This window comes from Condylostylus longicornis, unplaced genomic scaffold (assembly GCF_029603195.1).
Source record: "Condylostylus longicornis isolate FDR11 unplaced genomic scaffold, ASM2960319v2 ptg000002l, whole genome shotgun sequence".
NCBI lineage: Eukaryota > Metazoa > Arthropoda > Insecta > Diptera > Dolichopodidae > Condylostylus > Condylostylus longicornis.
Genome location: NW_026577971.1, coordinates 65,598 through 84,945, shown reverse-complemented (window position 1 = coordinate 84,945; position 19,348 = coordinate 65,598). Strand labels below are relative to the sequence as shown.

The following is a 19,348-nucleotide window of genomic DNA, read 5'->3' as shown; positions in this document are numbered from 1 at the left end:
GTGCTTTCTATTTACATGCGAAAATAGCTTAGATGCTATTTTTTAATTTCTATGAATTTAAAAAATTGTTTAAGTTGTTCCAATTTCTTTAATTTTTAAAAGAAACTTTAAAAAATTATATTAAATAAGTTTAGGCTACTTAATTAAATAATTTTTTATATACAATTTAAAAAAGCTAAATGTGTGTGTATAGTGTTGGCAATTACCAGCTCAATTAGTTAATCGATCAAGTGGAATAGTTATCTTCAAGATAAATTTTTTAGATTTATAGCAAGACCAGAATTTTTTTCATTTAAAATGTGTACTCCAAAGTTTTTTTGTTTAACTTTGTAGCAGTAAATTTAGGCCTACATATCATTATCTAAAAAAGTTGAATCTCAGAAAGTTACCAATTAATTCTGTAATAAAATTGTAAAAACTATTTTCCATTTTGAACTTGTTTTAAATCGCAGAACTATTCCATGTTAAAATTAGGCTTTTAAAATATAAAAACAAATACATAACCGATAAGGATAATGTAAAGTTATTTTACCATAATTGATTGATTTAATCTATTTTTAATTAAATTTAAAGCATTTTGCGATATTAGGTATAAATATTTATTAATAATTTTCTAACAAGTGCATATCATAGAATTAAAAAAAAATATTGTTAACATATAAATTTTAACACCAAATTTTTTAAACCAAAAATACATTAATATACATATTAACTCAAAACAGTGTTCAGTAATATACAGGCATCGTATAATTGTGCAGCAGTATGAACAAATCTTGATTTTTTTGTTGATAAACATTCAAATGTTCGAGCAGCTAATGTAGTAAGAGAACTCAATTTTATTTCTTCTGGCGTTTCTTGTGTAATCTGAACGCCTGCCGTATCTGTTTTCTTAAAAATGAATAAAAAGATTAGCAAAATGATAAGAACATCTTCTTATAAATCAAAATAATTTACCCATTAATTACATAATCAAGTTTATTAATCATAAAAGTAATAAACTCTTCCAACACTTACTAAATTATCTAGATAGTTTAATAACTGTGGTCCAATAGATGCTACTTGACAAAATATTGATGATGAATCTGATGCAAATAAATTCAAACGTCGACCAGCTATTTCTAATAATAATGGTCCAATTGATTCTTTATCTGCTATATCTTGCAAAAGTTCTTCAGCATAAACATCCCAACCGTGCGCATAAATTTCCACAACCTACATTTAAAGCAATATAAATTAATTAGCCGAAATCCGTGAATGTTTGTTTACCTGATGTTTTTTAATAACACTTTTATCAAGATCCCACATTTCTGCTAATTCCTCTATCCTTTTCATGAACTCGACGTGTTCTAAAATATACAAACGCTCTAGGTCTTCTCTAATTAAATCCATTGAGGCTGAAACTGCTTGACATAAAAATTCGTCCCTTTGTTTTTGTAACACAAAATCGGCTTTGGTAAGAGAATAATTGAGCTCTTGATTGATTTCAGCAAAGAAAGTTTGATTTGCTATCGGATCAAATAAAAAAGTCATAGGTTTCTGAACTTTCAGTGAAAAGAAAGAAATTAAATGTAAAACTTTACATAATTCGATATGTAACAATAATATTTCAAGAATGGCATGATTCTTTTGTAAAGCTAAAAACGTTAAAGGAATTTGGTCGTCTTGTAAAATTTCTTCAAATTTTAATTCACGTTTGTCATGGTACAGTGACTTCTGAAAATTTTCTAAGAACTCTAAACAAAGGTCTAAGAAATGTGTAACATTTTGCATTGACATCCCTATTTCTTGCTGGCAAAGTTTCTCTTTGGGCAATTTACCTACTTTGTGGATAAGTTTTTTAGTAGCTTCTAGGGGGATTTTCAAATGTGCATTCCAAATCATACAACACAGGCCATGTTTTAATGCAAAATCTTCTTCTTTGAAAGTTTTCAAGCATTTTAATCCTGCCTCAAGGTACTCCAATTGGGGTAAATTTTTACTCCAATAAGACATATACTCCCAGCTTAGATGACATAAAAGAATACCAGATTCTAAACTAAACGGAAAATGTTGTCTTAGTATATTTAAATTAGTAATGACCAAATCTTTTTCAGTTTCTTTAGATTGTAGTTCTTCTTCATTAATATTTTCCGGATGATTCTTTTCAGCTACATTTGAATCTCCTTTAAATTCTTTGGTTTCCAATATATGTTTAGGACTAATTCCTGAATTCGCCAACCATTTCGCAGTTAATTCAGACACGGTCCCTTTTCCATTACACAAAATTGCTTTAAGACTACAATCTGGCTTTGTATACGGAATAGTTGGCATTATCCGCTCATTACTTATTACAGGTACACTATACAAGAAAGTTAGTATATTTACATATATATGCAACCAAAATTTAGGAATAATGGAAAGTTTGAAATATTCTTTTCACTTTACCTTAAAATAGCTCCCAGAATTGATATATCATCTAATTTACCAATTAGTAATGTCCATTGAGCCGCTTCTTGCGATACTTGCTCCCAAAGCTCCTCCCCTTCTTCGTCATAATCACCCTAAATTTGATATTTAGTTGTAATTTTTAAATAGTAATTAAGACTCTAAATAATTTACCTCATAAACTTTTTCATTTTTCTGTATGGCAAATGATATGTTTCTGCAAACCATAGCCGCTAGTAAACCCCTTGCAGCACTTGGACTTTCAAGTAGAACTTCCCTTACATTTTGCCACCAGGGACTAATTAAATTGTATTCATATTTGATAACAGGTTCAGCTTTATCACAGATAATTTGTATTGCTATGCCTAGACGCGCCATGTCTTCAATTATTTCTTCACTATAACATAAAAAAATTAAATTTTTCAGAAAAAATTAATTTATTATCGCATTTAACTACCATTTTAAGTAATTGAAGGGCCTTTCGAGCCAATAATGTAAAACTAAATTTAAAAGATCTTCGTTTGGAATTAATGTATCTTGAATACTTTGAATATAACAGTTTAAATCTTGACCTTGCTCAAGAAATTTAGAAAACAAATCAGCACCAATAAAACCATAAAACTCTCTCTTTTTAGGATTTAAACAAACTTGTGGCGTATCGACTAAAAAAATATTCAAAAATTCAAGAAAATCACCAGATCCTTGCATTTCTTCAAACTTAACTTTGCAGTTATTTGAGTAATTTGACTTATTTTTCTGACCTAAGTCAAGTAAAGTTTGTATTACTTCCAAATCAACCTCATTTAAAATTAATTTTGAATAATTTGTCTTAGCACTCTCTTCATCGTTGTGGGGATGAAAGCTTTTAATTTTTAAATAAAATTCTGCTAATTGTTCATAACTTTTTAAAAGAGTCGCCATTGATTTACAACTTATCGAAACGGAACGCTTTCTTTTCAATGTGTTTCCGTTATTATTCTCCACCGAATCATTTTCTACATCTGTTGTGGTACAAGATTTTTCTAACGTTTTAACTGCTACAAGCAATACTTCAGCTCTAAGTTTTTTACTTTTTGTTAATATGTCTAAACATTGAGCGCGAAGCTCATCAGTTTGCAGATTTCCGCAGAGTGCTTCGATCTCGGAAATCACATCATCTTCATTTCCATCTGCTCTCAAAAAAACTTTCAATCTGCGTAATAAGTGTATATCTTTTGCAGTTTTTGAATTTCCTTCACTTAAAGCACAATGAAACGGTATTGAAAAACTTTTTAAAGTTTCGTCGGAAGGATCAATAAACACACATTTACAATCATTAATCTTTGATTTTACACCACTATTAATGGCCATTAAGCTGTGTGTATTATAAGAAAGCTGTCCGTTTTTACTAATGGTAAACGCAGCCACTCTTGGACCGTTTTGCAAAGCCCATATTTCTAAGCAAGACATACTAGGTACGTATATAATTAGAAAAAGTGCTCTTCTCTTACTAGATTTATCAGAATTTTTTAGAGATTTTTCTTTAACTCGTAAGAACCCACATTGGGCATCTCTATATCCCTTCCAAATTCTAAGAGCAACGCCACGATTTAGGTCAATTAATATTACTCTGTGTAAATTATCAGCTACAACTGCAATTTCATTGCCAGGAGCCAACCAAATATTAATTCCTTCCCTTTGAATATCACAAATTCCGAAACGGCAATGCATTGGTTCGCCGGGTTGATTTGATAATTCATTTTCATTGGATCGTTTTGAATTATTCTGGGCAGCTGAACTCTTAAATATCCAACTTGGAATAGCGGAGATAACTTTTGTAGCAACAGCTTTGGCAACATCTCCAAAGTCTGGAGTTACGTATCCTTCCTTAGCATAGAAAAATCCGGTGTATGGTTTGACTCCTATGCCAACTACAAGCGAGTTTTGTGTCGGAGCACTTCTACATTTAGCGTAAAAACCTTTTTCCAGACTTTGTTCTAAATAATGATCAAAAGCACAAGATTCTTGTGATCCAACGACTACAGCATCATTAATTAAACCACCCGCCTTCAGTCTATACTCCCATTTACGACAAGGAACAGTTTCAGGAATTTGTAAATTATTCATTTTTGATGATATTAAAACTATTTGTTTCATATTTTTTAAAATGTTAAACAATTGAACACCTTGTAATATGCAAACACATGATAAATATCCAACATGTAATTCATCTAAGAATCTACCATCCGACTGAGCTTTCAAAAATAGAACATTTTCTGTATGCCATCTTTGTGAAAATATTTGGATTCCGGAATCTATATAAAACTGTACTAATCCAGACGACAAACCAACTGCAATACAAGTCCAATCAGCCCTATTATTTGAACTGTTAGAGATTGGTAGACATATAATTGAAGTAATTATTTCGTTCTCATTTTCTAATTCCCCTTTGTAACTTATAATGTATCTAGGTAATTTGTAATTTAAATGACTGTCTTGCAATGTCATAAAAACTAGTTTGCAGCCATGTGCAAAAACTATAGTTTCTAATGTTGGGGAAACTGAATAAACCACAGATTTTAACCAATTCTCATCTAAAATTACAATTGAAAATTATTAAAATGTAAACAAATGTTACCAAAATAAACATTTAACATTTATGCACATATGTATGCATACCATGAGAAAAACCAAAAAGTTCCTGCACCTCTTTCAACCCAATGATGTTGGCGAATATCTTTACTTCACAGGACATTGTTTATCAAAATAAAATAAAAGTATTGTATTTTTTTCTTGAATTATACTGCATCAATAATTCATATACATGAATATATATTTAGGTAATGAAATCTTTTTGATAAAGTAAAAAATCAAAAATATTGGATTGTTTTTATTTTACAAGAGCAAGTTACGATACGATAAAAGTAATTATTAAAAGAAATAAAGACTAGTACTGACATTAGCGATATTGCCAGTTGGAAAAAAATTTCTTTTATTCCAAGATGACAGTTATGTGCAAAATGTCAATTTTACCGATTATGGGAGCACATATTTATGTAGTAGAGTAAAAATAGAGTAAAATATAGTAAAGTAATTAAAGATTTTGTGATTAAAAATTGAAAAAGCTAATAAAGTTAATAAATTTAAAAGTAATGAATTTTATAAAATTTTTTTTTGCATTACAATTTTAAAGCAATTTTTTTAATTAAAGAAAACATTATATTTTTTTTTCAAATTTAATTTTTAAATTTTTAGGGTAAAAGATGCATAACGGTACTAAATATATATTTTACCGAGTACTCATTTTAGCCAGGTATACTTGTGTGTGCCACTATATGTATGTAAATGAGTAATACATAGGCAAATTCAAATTTTTGCCTTTGCGAAAATTTCTTTCTTCCGCTTTTTTAATTTACTATTCCTTTTAACATGAATATCCTCTTGTCTGTTTGTAAATAGCTATAATTTCAAAACAAAGTAATTAGTTAAGTAAGTAAAGCCTCGCATTTAGAATATGTAATTCGAATTTGAGTTACATATATGTATGTAATTTCGAATTCGAATTAAGGGAATTTGCAAGACTCACTGCTTTTATCATTTTGTAAGACTTTTCTTACCAAAAGCTTATAAACGTTTTGCAATGTAATTTTAATATTTTCATAACTAGCTGGTTGGTGAAAGAAAATATGTACATATTTAAATTTTTCCACGTGCAAGTTTATTGAGAACTCTACGTGTTTTTCAACCCATACCTAAACATTATTGCCTTCTTTATAGGATAAAGTGATGCATAATCAAATTTTTTAAAATTATATTAAAATGAAAAAAAAAATAACTATCTTAATCAATGATAATGTTAAAATTGCACATTTAATCACGTAAAATTTTTAACTCTTGTTCTTTAACGTAAAATCAAAAAATACTAATTTAATAACACCATTTACGTGGTTTAACAACAATTTCGAAAAAAAATACGTTTTTTAACACCCGTAGCCTGCATTAGCAATATATAATTTTAATTAGTGAATGAGATTTTGAAATAATTTAAATTTTTTTGTTTCTGTTAATTGAAGTTCGAAAACAAACAAAATGAGTATTTTTTGCTTAATAGGCAAATTAAATTCTTTTGAAAATTTTTATGATATCTACATATATGAAATAAAACCATACAGTATTTAGTTTAATATTTAGGTTCAAAATGAAATGTAATAACATCACAATATTAATATTTAGTATTTTAATTTTAGTTAATTTGATTAACACTGAAAAAACATGTAAATGTGAAAATAATAAAGCCGAAACAGATGATAAACCGAATGATGATGAATATGAGCGCCGAATTAAAAATGAAATTACAAAAGATTATAATGAAAATGTTGATGAAAATGATGATGAAAATGATGAAAGGAATAATACAGAAAATGATAGTGAAAACTGTTCTGAGTTAGAAAATTGTAAGAAAAAAAAACGTAAAGCTGGATTATATAAAAATCGTCGACGTCAAAAGCAAGTTTTAGATATGATTCCTTTCTATCGAATTCCCGCCATTATATTTAATGCATTTAAAAAGTCTATTTCGTTTGATCGTGAAACTCGTGAAATTAAAGATTTTGAAATATCAAATTTTGCTAAGGAATTATCTAAAGCTATAAGAAAACGTCATTTAAGTGGTTTCGTCGGTGGTTTAGGATTACACGCTGCCGATTTTGCAGATCATTTGGTTGATATATCTAAAGATGTCATTGGGGAACATCAAAGAGCAGTTAGATCTAATGATGAATTTAATGTATTTGGAAAATTATCAGATCGTATAAGATTACGTAGTGCTGGATTACTAAGTATTCAAAAGGACGATATGCAACCTGAAGATATAGAATTACCATTTGAAAATTTAGGTTCAACTGTACGTAATTTGGTTGATCTATTACCATCTGAAGATTCAAAATATTATTATTATAAACATTATAAACCGGTAGCTAATGTAAGTAATTTTTATATTAAATTATTTTACTATATGGTTAATATTTATTATTTTGTAATTGTTGTTCCAAAGGGTTGAACTTCTTATATAATAATTGACCGATATAATGTGAAATATTCTTATTATTTTTAAATAATATCTATTTCTTTTTAGGAAATCAAAAAGAAACTTAACTCTACTAAAGTTAGATCTCTACTGAAAAATGCATTCACCTCTGATATATTTTCGATAAATAGAGATCCAAAACGAAGATCAACTAAAGTTCGTTTCCAAAGATTTAAACCGCAGGAATAACAAGAAGTTTATAAGTCAATTTAAAGGAGATTTAATTACCAAATTTTGTGTACTTTTAATATAACGAAGAAAAAAAATTTAACTAATGTCTGTGCATTTTATCATATAATTATCATTTATTTTACGCATTTAAAATTTCTTTAAAACGAAATCCATCTCAAATAAAATTTGTAAAACACCTTCTATTTTTTGTTATTTTCACATTATCATTAGTCATCATAAGTATATTGTGTCAAAAGTTAGTTCAAGTTCGTTATTTATGTTGCTCATTTCAACATTGCACTTGTTAATTCAAAATATATAAGTATTTGGTAAAGCAGATGTGAAGATGCATATATCAACTTTTTCAACCTTGACCTGATGGATAAGAAAAGAAAAAAGAAAAACAAAAATATTTTTTTTTCTTACCTTTTCGCATACATTTTAAAATTTTCAAAGGCAATTTCGAAATTCAATTAATCAAAACAGTAGGATTTTACAATTTATCTTCATGTTCATTATTGGTAATACTTATTCCAATATAACGCATATGGGACAAGTTAACGCTTAAATTTTTGGATCGTTCTGCATTATTTATGATTTCTTTAAACTGCACATTATTTTAAAAAATTTGTCTACCATCCGACTGTCTTTCTTTAGTCACTGTCTTTCATTACACTTTCCAAATTTTAAAGTTTCATGTATCATAAATATAATTATGTCTATCCAATTACTGTACGAATTAACAATATTATGATAAACAAAAAGAAAATGTTGAGCTTATGTTTATAATCCTACACTTTTTATTAAATGTAAATACTACTACAATAAGAACTATTTTAACAAACAAAAACAAATGTATATACATACATAATAATATAAATCTTACGTTATTATGTTGCTTATACATATGTTGTATATCCGACTCAAATCAAAAAATCAATAGTAATAAATGCATTTTAATCACTTAAAATTAAAGTCGGAGAGTATTGTTTTTTTCAAACGTGATAAAATTCACGATAAATCTGATTCTACTCCGCTATCAATAAAATCTTTTAAAAGAATGCTGCATTTAAGTGGAATTACACGACAAAAATTTGAAAATGGATGTAAACCACTTGGTATTGTAACTTCTACTTTATTTGCACGTTGAGAGTATATCACAGCACTAGCAACTTCTTTTGGATCCAATAAACCCAAAATTGATGGAAATTTCACTTTTGGTTTCTTACATAATCCCGTATTAGTCATATACGGGCAAATTGTTGTAAAGTTAATCTACAAAAAATATTTTGGGGCATTTTATATATATGTACTCGTACATACATTTATGATACTCTGAAATTATACCTTTCCTTTAAGAGGACCTTCTCTTATTTCTTCACTTAAAGCTTCCATCATACCACGCACTGCAAATTTGGTTGCACAGTATGGCACTAAATTTGATAGTCCAACCAAACCGGCCAATGATGACATACTTACTAAATGACCGCGTCCAGCTTGAATAAAATGTGGAAAAAATGCTTCGACCGTCCAAAAATGAGATAAAATATTTATTTCAAATACTTTTCGAATTTCTTTTTCAGTATGTTGGTTTATTGGATGTGATGGCATTATACCAGCATTATTAATCAAAATTGTTACATAGCCTACTTCATTTTTAATCTTATCAGCTAATTGTAACACAGCATCACGATTTGTAACATCACAACTGCAATTATTTGTATAAATATGAAATATATATAAATAGTTTTAATTTGTTTCAATATTTTATATATTATAGGCATTTTTATAAAAAAAAATAATAGACATAAATACATGTAAAAATAAGCAGATCCTTTACGAATTGAATTTACTTTATCAACTGTTTCTTTATTTGATTTCTCATTGATATCAATACATATTACTTTACTTCCGAGTTCAGCATATTGCAAAGCTAATTCTCGTCCAATTCCATGTCCAGTGCCTGTGATCTGTAGATTAATATATTTCTCATTAAATTATAAATTATGTTTCAAATTATCTAACAAATACTTACTAAAACAATATCCTTACTAACATCCTTGAGATCAATGGGCAATAATTTTTGAATTGTCCATATTAATAATTCATGGAAGACTCTTATGAATAAAATTCCAAAATCGAATGTATCTTTTGTTATTTTTACTAGTTTTTTCGATATGTTATCGTTTTCTGGTCTGCGAAATAAAATTATTGAAAAAAAAATTTATTTTAATATTTTTTAATGTTATTTATAACAGTAATAAGCATTTAATAATTATACAAGTAAATTTCTCACTTCTTTGTTTGCAATGACTTTGACCGTGAATGAATTTTTCATTACATGCAAAAATGTTTAGTACTGTGGTTATAAACAAACATTTAATTGTTGTGTAATTGAATTTACCGGTAAGAAAAAAAAATTAATGTTACCTCAAGAATTTAATTTTTAATTACAATTCTATTAAAAATGATTTATTTGAATATATTTACGCGTTGTAGTTTCAGTGATATGAACATATTATTTACTAAGTTTCATTGCAGTTATTGCAAAAAATTATACAACTATAGGCAAATTTTAATGAAACAGTCGCCCTATCACTCCATTAATTTATACGAAATTTTACTACTCTTGTGTTTTTTGAGTTATCTCTGCGAAGATCAGACTAACGGACGGACGAACGGACAGCCAGACATCTATCATCAGACATCTCTATCTCAGACGTCATTTCTTAGCATTATAAACGGAGTGGCAAATGTATGGGTATAAAATAAGTTGCATGTATTTACGCAATCAGAGACTTTAGTTGAATAAATACCTACATAAGTGAAATTTTACATTTAAGTGAAATGAATTTATATTTTATTTTTCTGATATTTTAAATGAATAATTGAAATGTGTCGTCAAATTTAGTGCTCTGCTTCTTCACGGAACTATGCAAACAACTTTTCGGATTCGAGAATTCGGATGATATAAATATATGTACATATGTATGTGCAAATTTAAATTTTTCTATTTGACTTCATTTACTTTTTGAGCCCTAAAATTTAAAATAATTATTAAAGGTTTCTGTTCTATTTAAAATATTTTCATGATTTTTGTAATTACACATTAGTTGGTTGGCTTAAAGTCATTTATGTACACATATTTGTATATTGATTACATACATAACACATTATTCTTATATACACGTCTATACCAAAACCGATTAAATTAGAATTTTTAGTTTTGTCGGAATTGAATTCAAAGATTTAAGAACCATTCCACTAAAAGTCAAATTTGTAAAATTTGAATTTTGCACAAATTTTTAGTTGCCTTTTTTGCTTTTAAATGAAAATTTTTCTAAAAATATATTTTGGTAGATTTTTTAAAAAGGAAGAGTTTCCTAATTATAAAAAAATAACTTAATTTTTTTTAGCTAAATTGACTTAGCCAGTTTTCTCATTTAAATACAGATATACAAATATTTATTTACCAATTAATATATTTAGAATTTAAAAAAAAAGAATTTCTCACTTTATGTTGATTTTGTTAAGTTTTTAAATATGAAAATATTTGCACTTTTTATTTTTGAACTCGCAGTTTTAAAGCGAATTTTATTCATTATGATGAGATTAAATTTTAAAAATAAATTAATAAAAGTTTATACATTTGTACATGTTTGTATAATGCGTTTGAATTGCAAATGTATAATTTTTAATTGATTCTTTTAAAAACGCTATATTATTAAGGCTTAAATTTTATAATTTTTATTGTTTTATTATACTCATTTGATGTGACACATTGTGCGGTTTGAGCATCTGAAAAAATTTTAAACTTGCAGTTATACATGCATTAGGCGAATGTTTGTAATTAAGTTGCAATACAATACGATATAAGTATAGTTACAAGAATACGGTTGGGTTATAAAGCGTATATGTAGGTTCAGATTATTAACTTTATATTTTCGTTATATGGATGTATGCGCAGTATACAAACTTCTATTGAAAAGAAAAATAATAAGCAACTGCAATACAATTATTTTTATATATGTATAAGTTGAATTCTACCGAAAAATTATATAGATAGTTTATTATTAATCCAATTATAAAACAATTTATAGTTTTAAATTAACAAAGGGGTTAAAGATTTCAATTCATTTTCTTTTAAGTTCAGTTATATGTTAAAGTAGAATGAAATTTATGTGCAACTGCTTTTCTAAAAGACTATATAATTATATATTAATTACTATTTAATTGCATGGCACAAAAATATTTATTATTTAATTAAATATCTTGAGTTATTGTCCAGAAATGGTTTGCTTTGCTCTCCCTTATAAATAAATAGCTTAAACCTTTTTTTCACATGAATTTGAGTTCATTGAACATATTTCAAATTTATATGCACACATAAAGTATGTAAAACTAAAATACAACAAAATTATACTCATACTCGTATATAAAATTAAAATGGTTTTGTATTTAATTTAAAGTTCAAACTCTTAAACTTTTAAGCATTTAAGATTTTAATTATTTTTAGAATACAAAAGAAAATTTGTTTTTCATTTTAAAGAAAATCATCCTTTTATTATCTATGTATATCATCTATATATAAATGAATATATACAATATAATTTTTATTCAATAACACATACTACAGGTTCTATGACTCACTTAAAATCGATTAATTTATTATAGAAAATCAACGGCAAACAGAACTTCGGATTGCATATATATATACATATGTACGTGTATTGTGTACATATTTATTATACAATTTGCAAATACACTTATGCGATATTTAAATATTTTTATGCATTTTAAAATGTCTTAAAGTCTAAAAATAGTTAAGTATGGTTTTATTAAAATTTTATAAGGTCTGGGTCAATTTTTTACGTGTTAATTATGCCTATATATGTAGGTACACTAACGTGAAAAAAATTTGTTTTTTTTTTTTCGTTGTTTTTATAAGGAAGCAAAAATTTCAACCTTTCGAAAGTTTTTAGTACTTTGTAGACATAATACATAAACATAAATATGTACCTATATATATATTAAATAATTTTTTTTGAATTTTTATTTATTACAAATGTGCTATATTATTATTGGTATATTATTACAAATGAAATAGTTGTGTGTACAATATCTAAGTAATATTTTGCCAAACTTTTAGTCACTATGTATATATGTATGTAAACCTTACCTAACCTAAGTCAACTTTTCATAAAATAAAGAATTTAGAACGTTCAAAATTTCCGAATCCAAATTTATAAAAAAAAAATTATCTGATTTAGCAAAATTTGAATTTTCGCGTTATTTAATTTTAAAATCGCAAACGTTTCAAATCATTATTAAATCGCTATCTAATAATTAATTTTTTTTTCGATTAAATCGAATGAATTAGGTTTGTATGTTTGGTTAATTTTATTTTAAGCTTTTATATGAATTCCTTTTAGAGTCATTAAATTATTAAAATATTAAGGCATTAATTTATTAAGTATACTAATTTTTTTTAATTTCTGCAATCTTTTTTATATAGTTTTAAAATAATTTTAAATTATTGTTTTGATTTAATACATTTACAGAATATTATAGGACGTAACCAACTCCTTTTTTAAGGTAAATAAAATTTTATTTATCGCTACTCTGTAGAACGTATCAGCCGCGAGAAGAACGAAACTTTACTATATGAAAATAAACTATTGATATCATTTGAACATAATTAACACAGTTTCAAAATTTCGGATTAACATATATTGCGATTAAGAAATATTTTTATACTTATTGATTGATGAAATCCATGAATATTGATAGTTAATTTCAAGATTAATGTTTTTAAAATTTTATTATCTATTATACTCATTGTACCGTACAATAAATTATGTCTTGAGGCATAGCCAAAAAAATTTTATACATTTATATTTCATTTATTTTTTTAAGTTTATAATAAATTATTGGAAAATTCTGTTCAATACGATTTTAAAATTTTTTTTTTAATTTTGTTTTTTTTTTTTCAATATCGGGTAATAGAGTAATAATGCAAAAAAAAACACAAATCTTATTAAATTCGCGACAACTATACCAACAATAAAAAAAAACTTTATTTACCTTACTTTTTATAATATTATGTTAATATAATTAACTAGTTTTCGTGCTTTGATTTTTAATTTTGACTTCTTTTTAAAATTTTTATTTTTTCTTTAAACTAAGGTCGCGTTTTGGAATTTTTTTAATACATATAGATATTATATATTACGATATTTTTAATTTATTCGTTTCATATTAATATTCTGTTAAAAAAAAGAAATAAAAACAAAAAATTAAATTATCAATTAAAATAATCGTTCATTCATTTTAAATTTATATAAAAAAATTTTGTTTTTTTTTTTTAAGAATATTGAAAGAGAAATTGTAATTTCAATTACAATTTCAATAATAATAATTGAAATACTTACGTAAATTCTTTTAAGAAATTTAAGAAAAAAATCTAATTTATGTTAATTATTTTATATTTATCTTTAAATCTAAAAATAATACTAGGATATTTTATATAATTAAACTATTCTTATTACAATAATTTTTTGTCAATAAATCAATGAACAATATTATTTAATTTAATATAAATACTTCCACTTTACATAATTAATATGAAATCCTTTAAATTGACATACAAACATATTATTATTACACTTATAACTTAAACATATTTTAATTTGTTATAGACTAAGTACTGCACATGCATAATCATATTATAAAATTTACATACCTTTTATTCATATTATTCTCTTGTTCCACTTGTGTCATATTATGCTATTGGAAAAAAACAAACTGCGGAATTGATTGCTGTATTATATTATGCAAAATAATTGCACTTTTTACATGAAAATTCAAAGTTCAAAAAATTTTAAATAAATAATTTTGATTCCGATTCTTTTTTCTTTTTAAACAATTTTTACTTAAAAATGTTTTACTATTAAATAATATTCGAAATATTTAAAAAAAAAAATTACAATAAGAAAACCGGAAAATAAATCGCATCCAATAATAATACTGCAATAACCTACAAAAATAGTGGTCTACCACCAATTTATTTAACTAACACATACATATAAAAATTAATTTTCTTTTTAAAAAAAATTCCATATATCTATACGATAACTAACTATTTGTTTATATTATACCCCCTCAGTATGTGTATATGCATTCAATGGAAATGAATTTTCACTTTCTATTTCATTTTCCGGATAATACTCATATTCATATGTGTATGTATGTATGTATTTGAAAATTTTGTTTTTTATTCAAACGAATCTTGTAAACAGACTATATAAATTACGAATTTTTTATTTTATAATAATATTTAGCTTCTATATAATAAAGTAGTAAGTATGCTTTATGAGCAAAGAAAAACTAGAAAATCAAGTAATAGAAAAAAGACTTATTAAAGAGTTATTTAATAAAAAACGAAAAAAAAAAAACTGTAAAAAAAATGCAACTAATTCCCTAACAAAAGTAATTCAAAAATAGGAAGAGGCAAAATACTATTTGTAAAGTAGCGTGTGCTAGATTACAAGTACATTATTATTTTGATGTAGGTATTAAAAACAAGCTTTTTTTAATTCAATTATGTATAAATAGTATGATAAGCAAAACAAAATTATGCAGTTTTTGCAAAAGTATTTAATTACAAAATATTCATCAAATACAAATATGAATTTATTCCAATAATTTGAAAAAATATTAATTTTTGTTGTATTAATGCAATAAGAATGTATTCTGCTAATAGCATTTAACAATAAAGAATATTTTATTATTATGTTTTCCTAGAATTAATACGTATTCAAAGAAATTTATTGAAAAAAAAAATAAAAGCAAAAAATCTATATTATAATAAATACTAAACTTAATAAAATTATCTATGATCTTCCATTATAGACTTTACTAAAGGCAAAATCTGTTTCCTTGATGCTTTAACATTATTTTGACGGAAAAAAACACCATTCAAAAATTTACAATTTTCGTATTCTTCTACATTTAAATTTGGTTCTTTACAATTTCTTATACCATTTACAATATTTTCAAATAATTCTCTATTATTGATATTTATAATACCTAAATCTCTTTCAACAGAACCTTCAACAATTTTCATTCCCATTAGAACAATTATGGAACAATTCTGAGATTCTGAGAATTCTTTTACATAATTTTCAGCATTATCCATTTTAATATACTCTTGTACTAATATAGGATAGCCAGGAATTGCAATTTTAAATGTTTTCGCTTGATTCAATACCAATTTCATGTCTTTAAAAAGTATTTGATATGCATTCAGGCCATCGATAGCTGCACGAGCTTTAACTAAACTTTCAAATATATCTTGTTTATGTTCAGAAGTTATAGAAAATATTTTTTCAATTTTTTCGCTAACATCAAGGTCTAATTGTCTAGCTTTATCCGCTTCTTTAGAAAAATTTACAGTATCTAAAACAATTGGACCATAAAGTAATTTCAAAACTTCTTTATATTCTTCTGGATTATGTGATTTTAATATTAAATCCGCTATTAAAGATGAACAGGAACCAACTAAATCAATTTTTGTATCACAATCATTTCTTAAATTGCAATTTGAATCAAATTGATGATGATCTATTACTTGAATTACTGAATCACGATACGGTGAAAAATGATGGTCAACTAGAACAATATCGTTGGATTGCAAAAATCTTTCATCAATATCATCCATAAAACAAATATTGTCGCTATTAATTTCATGTTGTTTAAAATAATAAACAACTTCAGATTTTATTGGAAAATTACTTCGTGAAACATTTAAAATTGGTATAAACGCATTATATGTTTTTTTATGAAAAATTTTATTTTTACTGTAGTAATAAAAATATGCTAAAGATATTGCGCAAACTGCTGAGTCTAAATCACAACTTTCATTCCCCAATATATAACAAATATTTGTAATAGTTTTCGTTTTAAAACATTCCTTTAAAAAGTTATTCATTATGTAAGACGAATTCCTGGATTATTTTTAAATAAAGTTTTTTTTAAGAAGATCAAGTTGATTCGGCTCCTTTTTCGATAATTGAATTTTTTGAGTTATTTTAATAATTTAATAATATCACGAACTATTTATGTGTATAGATTCACCGCAATGGAAAAATAAATTAAGAATAAAAAGGTAAATAAATAATGTACAAAATGAATCAACAACAAATAGAATTTAATGTTCTATATGTCAAAATTGTCAGATTATTTGATGTCAAAACAAAAAAAGTTCTTCCTAAAGTAAACTGTTATACACCAATATGACATAATTAAACTATCACACCTGTGTGGTCAAAGAAAAGTTAAAGTTCAAAAACATTAACCGTTTTATTTCGATAATGCCGGTATGAACAAAGAATGAAAACAGGAAACATGAAGAAAGGACAACATCAACATTTAATATTAAATATTTTAGTTATTTGGTTATATTGAACACAAAAATTTGTGCATTAAATCCTATATGTGCCAAGTAGATCCCTTCTTGCTCTTACTCTTACTGTTTAAATCTATTAATTATGGAATGGTTTAATATATTATACATATATGCAATCCAAAATTTTTTAAAATTTAATAAGATTTACCAAAAATAAATTCTTATGTATTTTAGAAAACCTAGCTTTGTATATAAAGAACACCCTAATTTTATTTAACATATTAAGCATCATTTATTTAAATATTTATTTGTCTTATTTTACGTACGATATTAAATTTTCTTTAAATAGAATAAGTTACAAAAAGAATTTACAATAAGCATATTTTATTGGAATAAATTATAAAATACAAGTACTGTATTTTAAAATTCAATTATTCTGTATTTAAAAGTTCAAAATTTATACACTTTGGCTCATTTCGAACTGTTATATTCATGGTTTTACAAAAAAAATATTCATGATAATCGTTAGATAATTTTTAATACAAAAAAAAAATCGAAATTTTATTTATTAATTAAAAAAATTTCACAAAGTATTAAAAATGTGGTAATTATAAAAAAAAAATTATTTCAAAATTGTAAAACAATTTTTTGTTTACTTCTATTTTAAGTCACAAATATTCCGGCAATCCGTTATACTATCCGAATTAAGGAAAATCTTTAAGGCAACTGAACGTTTAGTATAAAAGATTTTTAAATTTTTATAACAACAAAAACAAAAAGCTTTGCTCTATTAAAAAATTACGTTTTTATTTTTAAGCAAGTTCTGCACTGCTAATCATTGATTTATAGTTTTGCTATTCTTCTTTTTCCTATTTTTATATACAATTAAATGTAACCATATAAATTTAAAAATTTTTATTTTAATTTTTTAAATATTAAAAAGCTTTTTAGTTTATTTACCTTTATGATATATTCGGGCTTGATATACAAAAGGGAAAAGATATAAGAATAACACCCTTACAAATAAAATTTTTAAATTTAGAAGTTCAAGCATTTGATAACACAAAAATACTGACTAATAATGAAGCTAGTAAAATATGACTTCACTAAACTTTTTGGAAAAAGGAAACGAAAAATTCATATATACTTTGATATTTAACGGACTTAAACCAGAATTCTAAACTTAACTTTAAATCTACAATTCAATTTAATGAAGTGTTTAAATATTTTGTTTAATTTTTAGAATTTATGTACCTTAATGGGTTGATTTGCTTCGATAGAAATAAAACAAATATTTACAGATATTACCAGCTATAACTTTATATAATTTGTTAACAGCGTTCTTTTTCATCAAATTGCATCAGAATTCCGCAAATATGTATGTGTAAATAAACATAATAAGACAGTAAGTATTAGTTTCATTAATTGATATAGTAGTTAAAAATTAATTTTTTTTCTGCAAATAAATTAAAATGTTTATTTTTAGTAAACAAAATAATTCTAGTATACATATTTACTTACCTAAAGTTTAAATATATCTAATGGAAAGTTTAATTTTACAATTTTGCTTTGCAAATATAAATTTGATTTTAACATCAACTAATTGTACTTCAAACAATTAAAATTAACGGACTAAATACCCGTTTTATTACAAGTGCATTTCAAGGGCTTATATCAATCTACAATATGTACATTTTCCTAAGATGTTACAAAGTTCTAATTTAAAGTTCTAAAAGTTTGTAAAAAAATGTGTTTGGTAAAAGGGGGATTAACCCATGATGTCATTTGAAATTGTTTTTTTATAATATTGCTTCAAAATTTAAAGATTTCAAATTAGTATTGTTATGACATCGATCACGGCGCTGTCACCTTTTAATTAAATGAACTCATTTCAGAACTAAAAATTTTACACTAATGTCACAAATGTTGGAAAAAATGTTCTATAAGTTGAAGAAATAAAGTTAAAAATTGATCTTATTCCAGTACGATCAATCATCAAAAACGTTCTTGCTTAAAGCATTTAAGATTGTTGTTCAAAATATTCACACAGTAACACTAAAATTGATGCCCTTATGATCGGTTTTAGAACTCAAGTAAAAAAAATCAATACCTAACGATTTTCAATCGGGCCTTAATATATAAAATATATCAGATTCAATTTGGACCTTAACTGTTAAACTTTTTACATCAAGGTTCAAAATATTTTCAAATTATAAATTGGAAACATAAAATTAAAAAAAAAACAGCTGATCGCTTTTTAAAAATTTGACAGTAAGTCTTAT

The 19,348-nt window shown here is 25.2% G+C and overlaps 3 protein-coding genes across 4 annotated transcripts; all 3 read right to left on the bottom strand.

Annotated features, from left to right (window-relative positions):
• Positions 1 to 585: 585 nt before the first annotated feature.
• Positions 586 to 5,322, bottom strand: LOC129605322 (rab3 GTPase-activating protein non-catalytic subunit). 2 transcript variants are annotated; one of them, XM_055515009.1, is made up of 7 exons: positions 5,083 to 5,322; positions 2,882 to 4,997; positions 2,599 to 2,821; positions 2,425 to 2,540; positions 1,267 to 2,338; positions 1,015 to 1,212; positions 586 to 888 (listed from the first exon to the last, which is right to left on the bottom strand). In XM_055515009.1, the coding sequence occupies exons 1-7, from the start codon at positions 5,156 to 5,158 to the stop codon at positions 709 to 711; spliced, it is 3,981 nt and encodes a 1,326-aa protein (XP_055370984.1). In that variant the 5' UTR covers positions 5,159 to 5,322; the 3' UTR covers positions 586 to 708. The 2 variants fall into 2 exon arrangements, with proteins under 2 accessions (XP_055370984.1, XP_055370994.1); XM_055515019.1 differs by having other exon boundaries at positions 754 to 888; positions 955 to 1,212.
• Positions 5,323 to 8,437: 3,115 nt separating this feature from the next.
• LOC129605858 (short-chain dehydrogenase/reductase family 16C member 6) lies at positions 8,438 to 10,792 on the bottom strand. The gene is made up of 5 exons (XM_055515842.1): positions 10,767 to 10,792; positions 9,696 to 9,855; positions 9,476 to 9,630; positions 9,008 to 9,368; positions 8,438 to 8,935 (listed from the first exon to the last, which is right to left on the bottom strand). Exons 1-5 carry the CDS (start codon positions 10,790 to 10,792, stop codon positions 8,672 to 8,674), a joined length of 966 nt encoding a protein of 321 aa, XP_055371817.1. The 3' UTR covers positions 8,438 to 8,671.
• A 4,555-nt stretch (positions 10,793 to 15,347) lies between these two features.
• LOC129605633 (exopolyphosphatase PRUNE1) lies at positions 15,348 to 16,978 on the bottom strand. The gene has a single exon (XM_055515522.1). It carries the CDS (start codon positions 16,647 to 16,649, stop codon positions 15,549 to 15,551), a length of 1,101 nt encoding a protein of 366 aa, XP_055371497.1. The 5' UTR covers positions 16,650 to 16,978; the 3' UTR covers positions 15,348 to 15,548.
• Between the last annotated feature and the right edge of the window lie 2,370 nt (positions 16,979 to 19,348).

Coding starts and splice junctions, on each gene's coding strand:
- LOC129605322 (XM_055515009.1), bottom strand. CDS start 5,158: ATGTCCTGTGAAGTAAAGATATTCGCCAACATCATTGGGTTGAAAGAG. Junction 2,541..2,598: donor AAAATGAAAAAGTTTATGAG/GTAAATTATTTA, acceptor TATCAAATTTAG/GGTGATTATGACGAAGAAGG. Junction 2,339..2,424: donor ATTCTGGGAGCTATTTTAAG/GTAAAGTGAAAA, acceptor TTTCTTGTATAG/TGTACCTGTAATAAGTAATG.
- LOC129605858 (XM_055515842.1), bottom strand. CDS start 10,792: ATGACTTTAAGCCAACCAACTAATGT. Junction 9,631..9,695: donor TTAGTAAGGATATTGTTTTA/GTAAGTATTTGT, acceptor ATTAATCTACAG/ATCACAGGCACTGGACATGG. Junction 8,936..9,007: donor AAGGTCCTCTTAAAGGAAAG/GTATAATTTCAG, acceptor TATTTTTTGTAG/ATTAACTTTACAACAATTTG.
- LOC129605633 (XM_055515522.1), bottom strand. CDS start 16,649: ATGAATAACTTTTTAAAGGAATGTTTTAAAACGAAAACTATTACAAAT.